The sequence below is a fragment of the Tauraco erythrolophus genome, chromosome 5, assembly GCF_009769465.1.
Source record: "Tauraco erythrolophus isolate bTauEry1 chromosome 5, bTauEry1.pri, whole genome shotgun sequence".
NCBI lineage: Eukaryota > Metazoa > Chordata > Aves > Musophagiformes > Musophagidae > Tauraco > Tauraco erythrolophus.
Window position 1 is genome coordinate 74,516,605 of NC_141469.1, and position 15,207 is coordinate 74,531,811.

At 37.6% G+C, this 15,207-nt stretch overlaps 1 protein-coding gene across 2 annotated transcripts in view; it reads left to right on the top strand.

Annotated features, from left to right (window-relative positions):
- Positions 1-15,207, top strand: part of GRID2 (glutamate ionotropic receptor delta type subunit 2) — a 753,158-nt gene that overhangs the window by 531,880 nt on the left and 206,071 nt on the right. For both annotated transcript variants that reach the window (XM_086611621.1, XM_086611622.1), the window contains one exon: positions 4,593-4,712. In XM_086611621.1, the coding sequence (XP_086467747.1) occupies positions 4,593-4,712 (120 nt within the window). The remainder of the gene's footprint in view (positions 1-4,592; positions 4,713-15,207) is intronic.

Here is a 15,207-nt window from a genome sequence, read left to right on the forward strand (position 1 = left end):
CATGCCATAAATCAAGTAAGTGTTTTAGAGGGATCCACACTATGAAAGGCTGTGCAGAAAAATTGGAGCAGTGTCCTGAAACTCTTCCTAGGCAATATGCTGTCCCACTCCATCAGCCCTAAGCAATAAAACAGGCTCCTGTAAGCTTTGTAAAAAGGCTGTGTGGGACAACGAGGACTAGTAGAAAGCAATAACATGATTGCCTGGCCTGCAGGTCCAGCAAGATAGGTCCCAGGTAGGAAGAAGGCATCAGGACCTCCAAGACTTTTCCTGTCAGATTTTTTATCGCTGTTGGTATTATATGTGCAGTTTTTCACTGTTTTGTCTTTCTGCCTCTGCCCTTTCCAAGCCAGGAGTGCTCCTATCTAATCTGAGCTCTGATTGCACTATTCACAGCTGTGCGCAGTCTAGTAAAGAAAGCTCTAATCAAAGACACTCTTACATGAGGAATTTTCAAAGCATGATAAAATTGCCAAAATAGATGAATGAGAAAAATTATTGTTATGGTTACTGCTGTATTTCAGACAAATAAAAGTAACTAACAGACTTACAGTTTGTTTCTTGCCCCATGTGATCGGTTGACCCTGGCTGGAAAACAAGCGTCCACCAAAGCTGCTCTGTCTCTCTCCCTCCTCAGCTGGACAGAGGAGAAAAAAAATATAACGAAAGGCTCGTGAGTCGAGATAAGAACAGAGGGAGACCACTCACCAATTACTGTCGTGGGCAAAACAAACTTGACTCGGGGAAATTAATTTAATTTATTACCAATCAAATCAGAGTAGGATAATGAGAAAGAAAACTAAATCTTAAAACCACCTTCCCCCACCCTCCCTTTTTCCCAGGCTCAACTTTACCCCTGATTTCTCTACGTCCTTCCTCTGAGCGGCACAGGAGGATGGGGAATAGGGGTTGCAGAAAGTTCAACGCATTGTTTCTGCTTCTCCTTCCTCCTCAGGAGGAGGACTCCTCACACTCTTCTGCTCCAGTGTAAGGTCTCTCCCATGAGAGACAGTCCTCCATGAACTTCTCCAACTTGAATCCTTCCAACACTACAGTTTTTCACAAACAGCTTCAGTGTGGGTCCCTTCCACAGGGCGCAGTCCTTCAGGAACAGACAGTTTCAGCATGGAGTCAGAAGCTGTGCCAGCAAACCTGCCAGCAAACAGAGCTGTCATTGGCACCTCTCTCCACAAGTCCACAGATCCTGCCATGAGCCTGCTCCAGTGCTGGTTTCTCATGGGGTCACAGTGTCCGTCAGGTATCCATCGTCTTTGGTGTGGAGTTCCCCATGGGCTGCAGGTGGATCTCTGGCTCACCATTAACCCCCACGGGCTTCAGTGGGCAGCGTGCCCTCACCATAGTCTTCACCATGGGCTGCAGGGGAATCTCTGCTCCAACACCTGGGGCACCTTCTCCCCCTCCTGCTTCACTGACCTTGGTGTCTGCAGAGCTGTTTCTCTCACATATTCTCACTCCTCTCTCTGACTGCAGTTGCTGTTGTGCAGCAACTTTTTCTCTTTATCCCCTTCTTAAATTTGTTATTTCAGAGGTGCTACCACAGTGGCTGATGGGCTCGACCTTGGCTAGCAGCAGGTCCGTTTTGGAGCTGGCTGGCATTGGCTTTTGTCGGACATAGAGGAAGTTTCTAGCAGCTTCTCACAGAAGCCACTCCTGTAGCCCCGCCACTAACAAAACCTTGCCACGCAAACCCAATAGACCCCAACAGTTGCAGCCATTTAAAAATCAAGATAAATAAACTTACACAAAGGTTTTGGATAGAGATTCAATTCCAAAATATGGTAGGTTAGTCCGTTAACTTGTGCTCTACGTTAGGGGCTGTGTATTTCTTACATTTATGTTTTCTTAACAAGTGGATTTCATTACTTCAGATGTAACGGAGGTGAAATTCTTCATATTACCATATTTGCTCAAATAAAGACAAAGGTTATAAAAAAATTGTAAAAAATTGACTAAAATTTTAAATTGTCTCAAATCTCAAAAAATCACTAACATTTTAGACATGATTTTGTCTTCTTGTCCCATGAACTATTGGGAGCACTCTCAATCTGGAAAATAAAATCACTTTAATTTTCTATATTGAAAATTCACAATTTAAAACTAGTTTGTCAAAAAATAAGAGAAAATGAAAACACTTTCTTTTTAGTTGTTGTTGAATATTTCCTTTCTGTTATTGTTCTGTTCCAGAGTTTTCCCTCTGATTTGTCAGACTTTGCTTGTGGCTCACTTGAAATCATGGTGCAGCTCAGGTGGTCTGTAACAGTTCCATTAATTTTCATACCTTACCTATCTCAGATCCACAGGTTAATTCACATTGTGGAGGAAAAATTTTAAGGAAGTAGTATAGGAAACATAGAATCATAGAACGATTTGGGTTGGAAGGGACCTCAAAGATCATCTAGTTCCAACCCCCCCGCCATGAGCAGGGAAACCCTCCACTACATATATGAAATATAATAGAATAAAGCAGTCTATGGTAAGGGGTCAGAGTGGTGCAGGACTAGGAACACATGTGAACCTTCATTGAGGGCAAGTCATTCAGATGGAGGCTTTCAGAGGTCAAATAGGAATCCCAAGCCTTGCAGATCTGTGCTGCTTTGCAGGCATTTCTGTATCACAGGTATCATGAAATTCTTAACTAATCAAAAAGCCAGATGAGACCATATGAGAAAAAAGGTATGTGGAACAGGTTTTTATTTATGGCTCATGAACAGGATGTAGTCAAATTTAAGTTAGCTGAAAAGGTTTTTATTTGTGAAACTCAGTTATTTACAGAAGGATATGTTCAAATGATTTGCAGGTAAACACAAGCTCCTTCTGTCTTTACTCTGAATGAGCCAGAGTTGTGCTAACCCCAATCTAAAGGCCATGAAGGTGTGATTATTACCGGATTGTGCTCAAGCTAATAAGAAACCTCAGTGTCACGCTAGTCATAGTGACATGCATCAAAATTGCCTGGCTGGCTCTCACGTAGGGCGAAATGAGTCTTCCTGCAAAAGACTGCTTTTCCAGGAAGCATCCTTAATCCGGATGCTGGGTGTTTTGTTTTGTCTTTTTTTTGGTTTTGTTTTTTTGTTGTTGTTGTTTTGTTTTAATTTTATTTTATTTTTACTCTAGTATCTCAACCAAAAAGTATTTATTATAGAAAATATTTTTAAATGTTAAAAGATATATACACAAAATATTATCTTTATCTTGTTTTTAACTGAAAATGGCACCTCATATTTATGTGTTATTCCCTGACAATACTAGTCTCTAGTAAGTTTTAAAGGTATTATCTTAACAATCAACTTCCTGATTTTTATTCTAATTGTATTAAAGTTTTATAAAAGGATGATGAAATTTTGTTAGTTCCTACTAATCTGCAATGGAGATGCAAGTTTTGTTCGCCTTCCTGGATTTTCTCCAAACTGAAGATGTGAGAATAGAGCTTTTAACATCTTGATTCAGCAAGGCTCATGTGCTTAGCAAGGCAGTTTATACCTCAAAAGTTTGTTTTCCATTTTTTTCAGTTCAAATACTTAACATACTTAACTGAAAGAGCAATCATAACTGCAAAACTCTTGTTGAAGAAAAGTTATGCATTTCAGATGTTTTACAACAGAAATAGATTTTTCTTCTTTTACATACTTAAAATGTTGTTCAAGATTTTTTTGGAGGAAGTGAGTTAAACATCTAATTTTCCCTGAAACTGAAAACTGAAGAAATTTTTTAAGGCTAAAGGTTTTCATTGTAGGTATTTCACGTGGCTCTGTTGATATAATAGTTCAGGTCATCACAGTTCTTATACAAAGATGAAACGTGTGTCATGTTGAATTAACTTTGGAATATATTTTGAGTACTGCTATGGCGTGTATAGCCCTTTCAACTTTGATTATTTGTAGTAAATATTCACTGTTTCATCTTCAGTATTTTAACCCCTTCTGACTAAAATGTAAAAAAGTAAAAACAAGCTTGAAAATATGCTGCATTGTTGCTCACGTCACGCATTCTTAATAGTAGAGAAGGGCTGTGGAAGAAAACAGAAAAATCAATATATTCAGATAGACAAGCCCCACTTAATTTGTGCAGATAATTTATGCTGGGCTCAAAAAACACCTAACTTGATCCAAAACTCAACCTCATATTATGTGGAAATCTCTTTTGGGTGAGAAACATTTGAGGGAAAAACAAAAATAAACAAACAAAATTAATTTCTGTGCAATTTCTTTTATATATTTGTCTTTAGTTTTGTTTCCATTAAAATTAGTTGCAATTTTTTTTTTTTTTTTAGTAGGGCTAGAATATCTATACAAATACACCGCTGGGTCAAAGAACAAAAGTTGGAGTGGAAATACACCAAGAGTAAGCTATGGTTTGCATTACATCTGCTTAGCATTGCTGATGTTGATGCTTGTGTGAAGAGCTTAAATGATGCAGGAACCATTTAGGCTTCAGAATTTTTAGGGAAATGTGATCTTTGGAAAACTGTACTAATTCAGGTAGTTGTGTGTGTATTGTGCATAGTTAGTGCAAAAGGTTATAATAATTGGCTATTTCTGCGGTTTCACTCCATTCTCCTTTTTTTCCAATAGGGTGGAGTGAATGGCTTGACTGGAGAACTGGAATTTGCAGAAAATGGGGGGAATCCCAATGTGCATTTTGAAATTTTGGGGACAAATTATGGAGAAGATCTTGGCAGAGGCATCCGCAAGGTGAGGCTACATGTATTCAAACAAGAGACTCGTTTTACTGATTTTTAAAAAGAAAATTCTTGTGTTCCATGTTAGTACAAAAATGTTTGATGGCAGAAAACATGTTGTTTTGTATAGTTAAGAGAAGTAAGAAATGGGAGAAAAGTCTTGAACTTCCAGATACCCATCTATTTTATTATTGGAAACAGGCCTTGTGGTAGGTTATGTTGATCAAGGTGTTGTTTATAATATAGAATGTGTTAAGCTGCTGGTCGACTGTCCTAAAAGACCAGTGAAAGCTGTTGTTTTGTGACCCTTGCAACTCAATTCCAAAATAGCAAATTTTACCTTGAATTATGTTTAGAGCACTCAGATTGACACTTGATACTTATAGTCAAAGTGGGATGCTGCAACTATTAGATGATTAAAGTTCATAGTTACAGAAAGAGAAAATCTGTTGTGACATAGACAAAAGTTCTGTAATCTCTTGTCTTCATGAAATAAGTACACAATGTTTTAGTAGAAATTAACTTTCACAGAATAAGTGTAATGTTATGTATTCAGCAGCCAGACACAGCTCAAATACTTAGACATAGACTGAGGAAATGGCGTTCATCTCCAGCAAAGAGCTCCAGTTTTGTGAATGTGTAAAAATAAATCTAAGTCCTGTGTAAGGAATGGTGGAAACAGATCTCTATTTGCAATTCATATCCTTAACTTTGGACAACTGCCCATCTGAGATAGCAAAAGTAGCAAAAGTCATATGATACCTCTTAGGAAAATAAAAGACTAATAGGCTTTTCCAGGAACAACTCTGCTTCAAACACAGAGCTCCTGAAAGATAATGCCAAGATGTCTTCATTTAGTGTATCAGATCATACTGGTTTTTACACGTGAGGAACCTGAAGTGGTTGTTTGAAAGCAAATGACAGAGAAAGTTATCTTAATATATGTAAACTGGTTCCACATGTCAGTGTCACTATATGATGAAGTACATCATTTGTCTGCATACCTTCTGCAGTAACAGATAAGTGCTCTGAGAGAAGGGAGAGATAAATAAGAAGTTAAAAGTGTTTCTAAACTTCTGAAATTTCTCCTCCACACTTCATTGAAATTGTTATTCCGTTCCTGCCATTTGATCTGTTGTCAGCACCTTAATGTACACACGTGCTTATAGCTATGTCACCTTGAGCAGAGATCCTGGCAGATGCTTCAACAACTAAATGGAGCTGGATTTTGTTGCTATTTGGAGGTGTGTTTTGCAAAGTCTTTAGGCAACCAGAATGTTGGATTAGTCCTTATTCCCTCAACTATAAATTCGTTCTGTTTCAACATGTTTTGACTTGATTTATTTTCCATGCTATGCATCTAGGAGCTATTTATTCTTTAGAGCAACCAAGTAGTCCTTCCTAAGACAAGTCTGTGTCTCTGCATTTAATTTGATTGGTTGACTTTGGCTGGTTTTTGACTTCAGGCCTGTCTGGATGAATGCTTGAGTGAAGCATTAGATCGTGTTCTTCCATTTCACAAAAAGATAGGCGGGAGAGAGAGACACCTACAGAAAGGTCTTGGAAATATAGAAGTACGAAAGACATCCTAGCATTTCTTACACTTTCTCAGTGGTATAATTTAGAATTTATAGTGCAAACTTAAACTGTAATGCAGTATACTTTTAAAGACGAGATTAACAGCCATAGGCAAATAGAAATTGTGCAAAGCAATGAGTTACTACAAACAGGCTTTTGAACCTTCCTTGTTTACCCTTTGTCATAATTCAAGAACAAAGAGACATTCACTGTCTTTGAAAGGAAACAGATCTGAGGTTGGTCAAAGACAATAGAGTTTTGCACAGAATATAACTAGACCATGAAAATCAGTATCACAAGACCCTGTTCAGGAGAAAAGCAAAGTTAAAAGTAAGATGCTGAAAGTATGGGGTTTTTTTATGTTTGCCTAGAAGAGCATTTAAAATTAAATATAGAGACTATAAGAAATTTTTCCTGTTGAAGATTACACTATAAACATCTATCCTTAGAGTTTTGTGATGCACTGCAGCTGGTTAAAAAGAAGAAAGTGTTCAGAGCAGAACAGATTTAATCTGTTCCATTTTTTATTCTAAAGAGTATTCAGTGATCCAGAGAAAGCTTTAGAAAGTGTTTGGATGTGGAGAAAGGAATTTTCTTTAGAAAGAAATTTCTGTATGTAGTGTGAGAATGTGATAATTGCTCCTGGAGGTGTCTTTCAAAAAAAATTCAAAATAATTCCAATTAAATATTATATTTTTTATACTAAATCAAATAGTAAAAAGATTTAAAATACATATGGTATTTATAATCCATGTCACAAAGTTAAAACCACCTGTGAATCCTAAAACATTTACCTCAAGATAAAGAAGAAAATTTTTAAGGGGCAAATACTTTGCTTGGTTTACTCTTTTGACAAATGTTCACATATTTAATCTTTTACTAGGTTTTACTTAACAGTGTATGAGCCACTAGTGTTGGAAGCAAATCACAATAATTACAGGAGTCAGATATATTTTTGTTAGTTACACTAATTAAAGTGCACTTCAGATTTTCATGTATTTAGTGGTGTGACTACAGAACTACCTAATCGTTTTTTATTTCTCAACTCTAGTGGATGCAGCTGCAATTAGCAGACTGACTGAAATTTCTAAACAAATGCATCTTCCCTAATTAACATGTTTCCAAGTACTTTTATAGGAGATAATGAAGGGTGAAATCGTTACAAAAGCCCCATTGAAGTCATTGGGACCAGAAGTTCACACCAAGTCAAGTGTGCAAAGAATTTTATTTTTTTTTCCTGAGGAACAATCCATCTATTTTAATTAAAGCAAGTAAAATGTTAAATGCCACTCAAATTTCTCAAGAGTCTGAATTCTGCTTGAAGTTGGTTCTGTTTGGCTTCCAGAGTCATTTGGTTAATTCTGAAATGTTCATTTATATTCACAGGTTAATATTCCTAGAATTCACAAAAGAAAACGATTTAAGAAAACCAAGAATTCATGTTTGTGTTTGTTTTCAGAGGCCAAATTAAGCCGTGTATCTAGCAGAAACTGCAAGTCCTCTCCTTCAACTTTCATGGTCTACTGTCATACCTGGAAAGCAGTGGGAGTGTTCATGTGGGAGTTTATTGTGTTGGGCTCCTTAATCTAGTGACGAGTTAGCAAATTCAGGAGTGGGATTTGTCTGAAATACACATTTTGTACTATTACGTCTGTAAATGCCATCCATTACCTTGCAGACCATGGATTGCTTAGGTTATACGTGTTGCCAAAGTCAGGTACTTGGAGTAATACAGTCAGATCGCAGCCCAGCACTGACTTTATTGACACCAGTGGTGGTACCATCCCAAAGGAACTCCAGAAAACCTCTTGCTTTTACACATCGTGCTGTGGCTTGAGTTTGTGCAGATATAGTTATATTCAGTGGGAGACACAGGTGTATTTCTGACATTTCTCTGTTGGTATTTGGCATTTGAGTATGTATTCTTTGACATTTAAATTTCAGTGCAATGCTTTTATCTATACTGTTGAAATAAAAGCTGCCGTTCCTGTGAATAACCATCCAACAAACAAACGAACAAAAGGGAGTTGATAGCTCAGAGGAGTGTTGTCTTATATCTTAGTGGGGTAGAAAACAGCACTGCAGAAATAAAGTGGTTTTCATGTTTCTTCCAGTGCTCCTTGTAATTCAGAATGAGCTTGTCCTCAAAGGCTCTGTGATACACCTTTTGAAGTTTAGAGGGCTTTCTTCCTGTTTCCACACTGGTTCTCGTACCACATGTGGACATTTGGAGATCATGGTGCATTTTGTTCTGCCTCCATATCCCTGTTAGCATACGCCCACCTCCTATGCATTTCTCTTTTCTTCTGAAGGTGGTTTCTGTCGTTTCCTCCCAGTGGGGGAATGACATGACACACCAGGGTCTCGCATCTCTTACTCTCTGCACCAGGATATCTATGTCAAGGCTTTCTTTGCATTTAGGACTCCTAGGAATGCCTCAGAGCAAGGATAGAGCCACAGGCATGCAGGAAAACAGATACCCTGGGTAAGACACCTGGGTAACACAGGATTCTTCAAGCCCCTCTGTATTTGTTTCATAGGGTTGTACGGCTCTGTCTTAAATGATTTTAATTTGATGACCTTAAGGAGAAAATTTTATCTGTTTTAGCCTGAGGAATATCTGTAGCACAAATCATTTAATCTGAATGTGACTGAAGGCCTTTAACCGTAACGCCTGACAGATGTGTTGTTCCTCTCTCCTTCTGCCAGCGCGAATGGCAGGACCTTCCCTGTGGAGTCAATGCATGCAGGTTTTTCAGATTATTAAGGGTTGCATAGAACTTTGTATAGTTGTATTGTTTTTTCAGAGATAGGAAAATTGTATTTCATTTTTTGTTTTCATTCTGGTAAAATAATTTCTACTTCTTGATCTGAAAACAGTTGTTGATTGAAATAGTGGCATTGCTTTTTTATCCGATATATAGTTTTATCTTACATTGGCATTATGAAGTAACGTATATTCCAAGTGTATATTTTGATCTTTGGGAAGTTGCTGTCTCTTCTTATAAAGTTAAAACTTATTTTTTGCATCTTTTATCTCTCATTGCCTCTTCCTTCATTAGATAAAAAGAGAAGTTATACAGCTCCGCTGATACTTATTAACTAACACTATTTAGTAGCCAAGAGTAGACAAAATATTTTCTTCCTGCTTAGCTTATAGGTTAGCTACTTGAGGTAAATGATGGGTTCACCTGTTTCTTTTGTGATCATGATCAAAAGTAGAGCTCTGTAATGTGATTTAAAAAATGTATATATATCAGCACCTGGTACTTTAAGCCATGATCTGTTTCAGCTGTTTCTAAAGGCTGACATGCAATTTATGATGTGATTGAAAGATATACTTGCAATTTACAGAGACATTATTGATGGTGTATTTTCTAGTGAGTTGAAAAGAAATGTTGCTCTGACTGCTTTGCCTGTGGTGTTGATAGAAAAGATAGACCTGGCACAGTACTAACATGACACTCTCTCTCTAAAGCAACTTGAAACGCATAAGCAGCCTGCTAGAAATGAAATAAACTACTCTAGTACTAAAGGTAAAGAGATAATTAGAATACCTTGGTGAACTGGGACCTGCTGTTTCAATTCAGCACAGTACTTAAATCTGCTGTGAACCTGCTGAAGAGTACCATTTCCTTCCCTTATTTAGTTCTGTGCAATAGATGAAGATATGGTGACTGGTTCTTTACTTTCTGCTAGCTTCTGCAAATCTTTTGTGAAATTTCAGTGAAATTTAATATGTCTAGAAAGTATTAGGAATTTATATGTTATCACAATGTTATCACAATGTTAGTGTTAGTAAAGAACTGTGATTTCCTTGAAAGTGCACTTCTGTTTAGCTTAAAAGTCAAACTAAATGCATATTTAAGTCTAATGGAAAAAATGACACTATCCATAATTGTGTTCCTGAATTTTGAAAAACTTCCAAGTTTAAAAAATTTCCCTCTGCTTTTGAATAAAGCATTTTCTTTTAAAATCTGAGACTGCAGAAAGAGAGACAGACTGACTCAAAGTAATCAATAGTGTACCATCTGGAGATTTTGTCAGGTTTTGGACTCTGAATCCGATGTTAGGGAGAATCTAAATCTTTCTGCTGGACTGTCCAGGTGCCTGCCCTGACCCTGGGCTGTTTGTCTGGATGAGTATTTCAGTGTTCATAGCAAGTGCAAAGTAGAGATGTCAGAGATAGATGCAGTGGCGTGGTGGATGCTGTCACAGGAATATGGAAGACTAAGGTCCGACTCCTTCCTTCTTCTAGTGATCATTAATCACTGCAGAGCAGAACTGCTACTGCAGGTAATGTTATGAGCAACTGTTCCCTGTGAATTATTCACCTGTGGACCAGGACATCCACCAGGAATACATGAGAGCCAGGATCAGGTTTATGAGCAAAATCACCTAGAACACAAACTCTCAAACTCCAAACTAATACCCACAAGCTGAGGCAAAGGCAATGCAATAGAAGCATATTATCTCACCTATTTCTCCTTGGAAGCAGCAGAGTCAGACAGGTCTGCTGCGCCGCAGTGTGCTCAGGCGTTTGAACATAGTGAGACCTGTGTCAAACAGAAAGGTGATTTTGGGCTGTAAGACAAGCTGGTGTCCAGATTTCCCTGTCCAGTGTAATAAGGTTAAGTGCCTGGGTTAAAATTCAACCCAAGTAACTGAGATACAGGTTTATCCAGTTTTCAGCCTGCAGGCTGATGACTTTTAGCAGTGACATTTACAGGGCTAGGGTGGGATTTGAACTCCCCCAAAAAATATTTCAAGCCTCAGAGTAACTCTGGAATGAAGAGAGGTTTGTTCCTGCACTGAAAAAGTAGGGAAAAAGGGAAAAGGCAGGGTGGCAAGATGGGAGAGTTCGATGGGACCCTGGGGAGAAGCATTGATGTCAAACAGGCATTCCTCTTGGGACCTTGGTGCTCTGTAGCATTTCTCTTGGCAATTTTGGCAGGGATGAGTCCATCTCTCTTTTGCTCAGAATTTCCATTCTTGTCAAAACTGATATGAATTGTTCTTACTGAAAACTACTTTCCGTGGATAGGGAACTGCCTATTTTGACTGGTTGCTTTTATTAGAATGAGATAAATCTTTTTGTGCTTTAAATTATTTAGTTTCATGGATTTCATTCATTTTTTGTTCATTGGGATAAGAGGTTACATTTTACCTGTCTCCTGTTGAAATGCAGTTGTCTTGACAGTAAAGAACAGGAGAAATATTTTCCACTTTCAAAGCTGTGTTTTTAATTTCCTTTAATATCTTGTTATGACAATGGGAACTTGAGAAAGATCAGTCAAAAAATAATAAAAAAAAAAAAAGCTAGGAATTGTATCAGTAACTGCTGTTTTCTGTTGATGCTGCCAGGCAAGCACCTAACTACAGAGGGTTCTGTGTGATTATTCCATGCTTCAAAATGGGCACAAGAACAAAGAATGATACAGAAATTGATTTCTTTTCAGCAGCAGAGATTTTTTTTTATCCTGAAAAATATTGAATAGCAAACATAGTGTGATAGTTTATTAATAACTACAGTGGGAAAGAGAATTTGAATTTAAATGTTGGTCAGATTAATGTAGCATGTGAAACTTGATTCGTATTTGTTAGACATTTTTCCTTCATTTTTGGATTCCTCTCTTCCTCTTGAACTACTTACTGTTGGCCACAGGTCAACCAAGCTAAGGGATTATATCACTTTTGTTTTTCCAAGCTTGATATTTGCCATTAGTAACCCTTTACAGCTTTTGGTATGATTGGTTGGGCCACTTTTGAAACACTTTTACTATGGTTGTATGGCTTTTCTTCTGCTTCAGTAGCTGTGAAAGCCTTCTAGTGAACATGGATCTGCAGAACTGGCTGGCACGTTGTGGTGAATTTTTATCCTCAAATACTTCAGCTGAGCAAATTAGCTTTGTAACTCACTTCAGAGATCTGAAGTGCTTGGGAGCTTTCAAGTGCCTCAAAACTGACATTTTGAATAATGTCAGAAGGAACTGTGTATGATTTAAGAATGGACTTAATGTTTCATTGACCTCTCGACACTAATGCTACTATGCAATTTTGGAAATCGCATTAGGGAGCTCTCTTCACCTTTAAGGGAGCAGTCAGTGGGTGCTACTTCAAGAATGTAGTTCATCATCCTTGAAATTAATAGGATAAATCACTTACCTCGACTTAGAATTACTTATTTTAAGGCGGGGTTTCTCAATGAAGTATAGGTACCTTTCAGAATTAAAGTTTTCAAAAGTTTTCAATGCTGTTTATTGCTTCTTAGAGTTGATTTGTTTGTGATCAAAGCTGTCATCTAATGAAAATTGCATAATTTCATGAATACTTGTAACTGGAACAAAGGAACCTTTTCCAGTAGTAGGAAGAAGTAATAAGTGCGTTTAACTCTCCATTAACCCAAAAGAAGGAGGTGTAGTAGCTAATTTATCATGTGAAGAGGGAGATAATAACTATAGTAAGTTAAATATTTCCATCCAAATTTGAATGTAAATTGGGTATCCTAGTCAAAAATTAATAGTAATTGGAAAACCATGTATACAGGAGACAGCGATGATAAAAAATTGAGCTGCTGCTTTTAACAAAAGGCATGAAGAGATGGTAGTAGGAAATGGGTCATTTAACTTTAGGTTTTGAGGGTGCTGAAGGGTATTGCTCAGTTCTTAAAATTAAGAGCTCAATGCACAGCCTTGGGAAGGATGATATGTCTAAGGGTTAAAAGATAGATATTAGTCAGTAATACGTGGAAGGAGACCTACACAGATTTCACAAGATTTGACAAATTGCTTTTTTCTTCAAGAACCACAAGCCAAGACTGACATGATTGGATGGCCTGTTATGTCCTGCCAGCCATGTCTCCCCACGATAATGAATCATAGAATTGTAGAACAGCCTAGGTTGGACCTCAAAGATCATCTGGTCCAACCTTTCAATAAGTTTTTTCTAATTTGCACATTTTGTGAGAGACTTCTCCTTGAAGGCTGTGCTGTCTTGTAGGCTGATGAATGTCAGATGAACCCCTATGGTACATCTGAAAGTCCTGAAAGGCTCATATTGGTCAAAATTTTGCTGGTGCAAGTTCTAAAGTAGTCAGAACTGTCATCTTTCGCAGTAAGATCTCTTTGTTCCAAGCTAGTCTGTTAGCAGGAAATTATGAAAATATATCTTATTAGACACTGAATATTCACGTACAGTAGAGACAAAAACAAGTTGGTTTGTTTTTTGTTTCGTTTGGGAGGGGAAGGAAGGGATCGTGTTGGTGGGGTTTTTTGGGGGAAAAATTGTATTTCTTTGAGCATGATGCTGAATGATATTTTGTTGACAGTAGTAGACAGTAATTTCCTGCAGTGGGGTAAGCGGCCCTGATAAACCCAATGACCTTTGCCTCTGTGGCCATTCAGGGTCACATTCTACTAAAGCAGGGAGAATCCAAACATTTAATCCCTTCAGTCCTTCCTTCAGGGGCTGTGGGATCTAGAGGAGCTAGTCAAGTCAGAAGCAGCCTGGGAAACTGGTAATTGAACTCAATGAAAATGCAGGGCCTGTGGATTTCCACTGAGACTACTCTCCACATATTTTTATATATATATATCCATGTAATATCTGCCACCCTCAGCCTCCACAGCTACAGAAGTAGATTTACAGTAGAGAGGAATGTGAAAACATCCATGAAGCTGCAAAAGGCTCCCAAATTCATCAGAAGGACGTAGGCATCTATAGACAAGTGTCAGAAAGAGTTACATGAGCAAAAAGTCAAGGGTCAGCTGTCCTCTGGCGAGAGGAGAGTGGTGCCCACCAGGGAGAACAGCTTGAGTCAACAGGGAGTCTCACGGTTGGGTTGGAATGGAAAATGCACGTGGATGCAGCGGTTAGCTAAAGAAAAGAGGAGAAATGATGTATCGAACTGTGGAAATTGCTTTCTGCTGTTGTTAGTGCAACACAGCTGGAAGTGTAGTAAATTTTTGTTTGCTGTGGTGTTTTTAAGACACGTAAGAAACTAATAGCAATATTTGAGAAGATAGAGAAGCGTGTGTCTGTGATTTCAACTTGCATATTGTATCATTGTTTATAGTGTAGATTCTAGCTAAATTACTCATCTTACGTATTTCAAAATATGGCAGGGTTTACTATGCATAAATCATCATTTGTAAAGTAAAAGTTTTCAATTACTTTTTCTTATCTGCCAAAAGAACTTCAGAAGTCGAAGTGAAAACTTCATTTTGTCTCAATATTGCGCTTATGGCGATGCTGAGATATGTTTCCCATAAAGTGGTTATAGCTGTATCCTGCAATTAAAAGAATCTTGAAAGTAATTTCCAGAGATAAAAAGTTACTTCTGTGTAATTGGTAAGGGCCACCTCCTTGCACCTTTTCAGTTCCATACAAATGATAAAGACAAGGATGATGAAACTTTCAATGACTTCATAATATTTATATTTCTTTCATAGTGTTGAAAGATTTTTATGATTCAGCCTTAAAATTACAGTTCTCAGAATTTTGCCTGTTTTAAAGTTATAATACTTAAAGGGTAAGTTAGAATAAAAACTAATAATAAATACTCTTGTTATGGTGTATTCCTGCTTTAGAATGCACACCAGAAGCAATAGAAAAAATAATATCTAGTATGTCTCAAGTACTTTACGTTTTCATCTCAGTAAACAGAATGAATTTAACTTGCTGGAAACTCTTTTTCTGAAAAAATAAAGCTTTTCAGGAAATTGTAAGCACTAGCAAGACTTTCAAACTCCTCAGGCTAGAAGTAAATAGAGAAAAATATTGTATCTTCAGGAATTTGGCAAGATGTGTCTGACACCTGTGAGAGATGTCTGTTAGAAAATAGTCCCATCCTTACTTCCAATCCTACTTTTCTCCATTTCTCAAAACCTGTGAAACTTATGGCCATTGCTCTCTCAAGTGTAGCAGCGGAT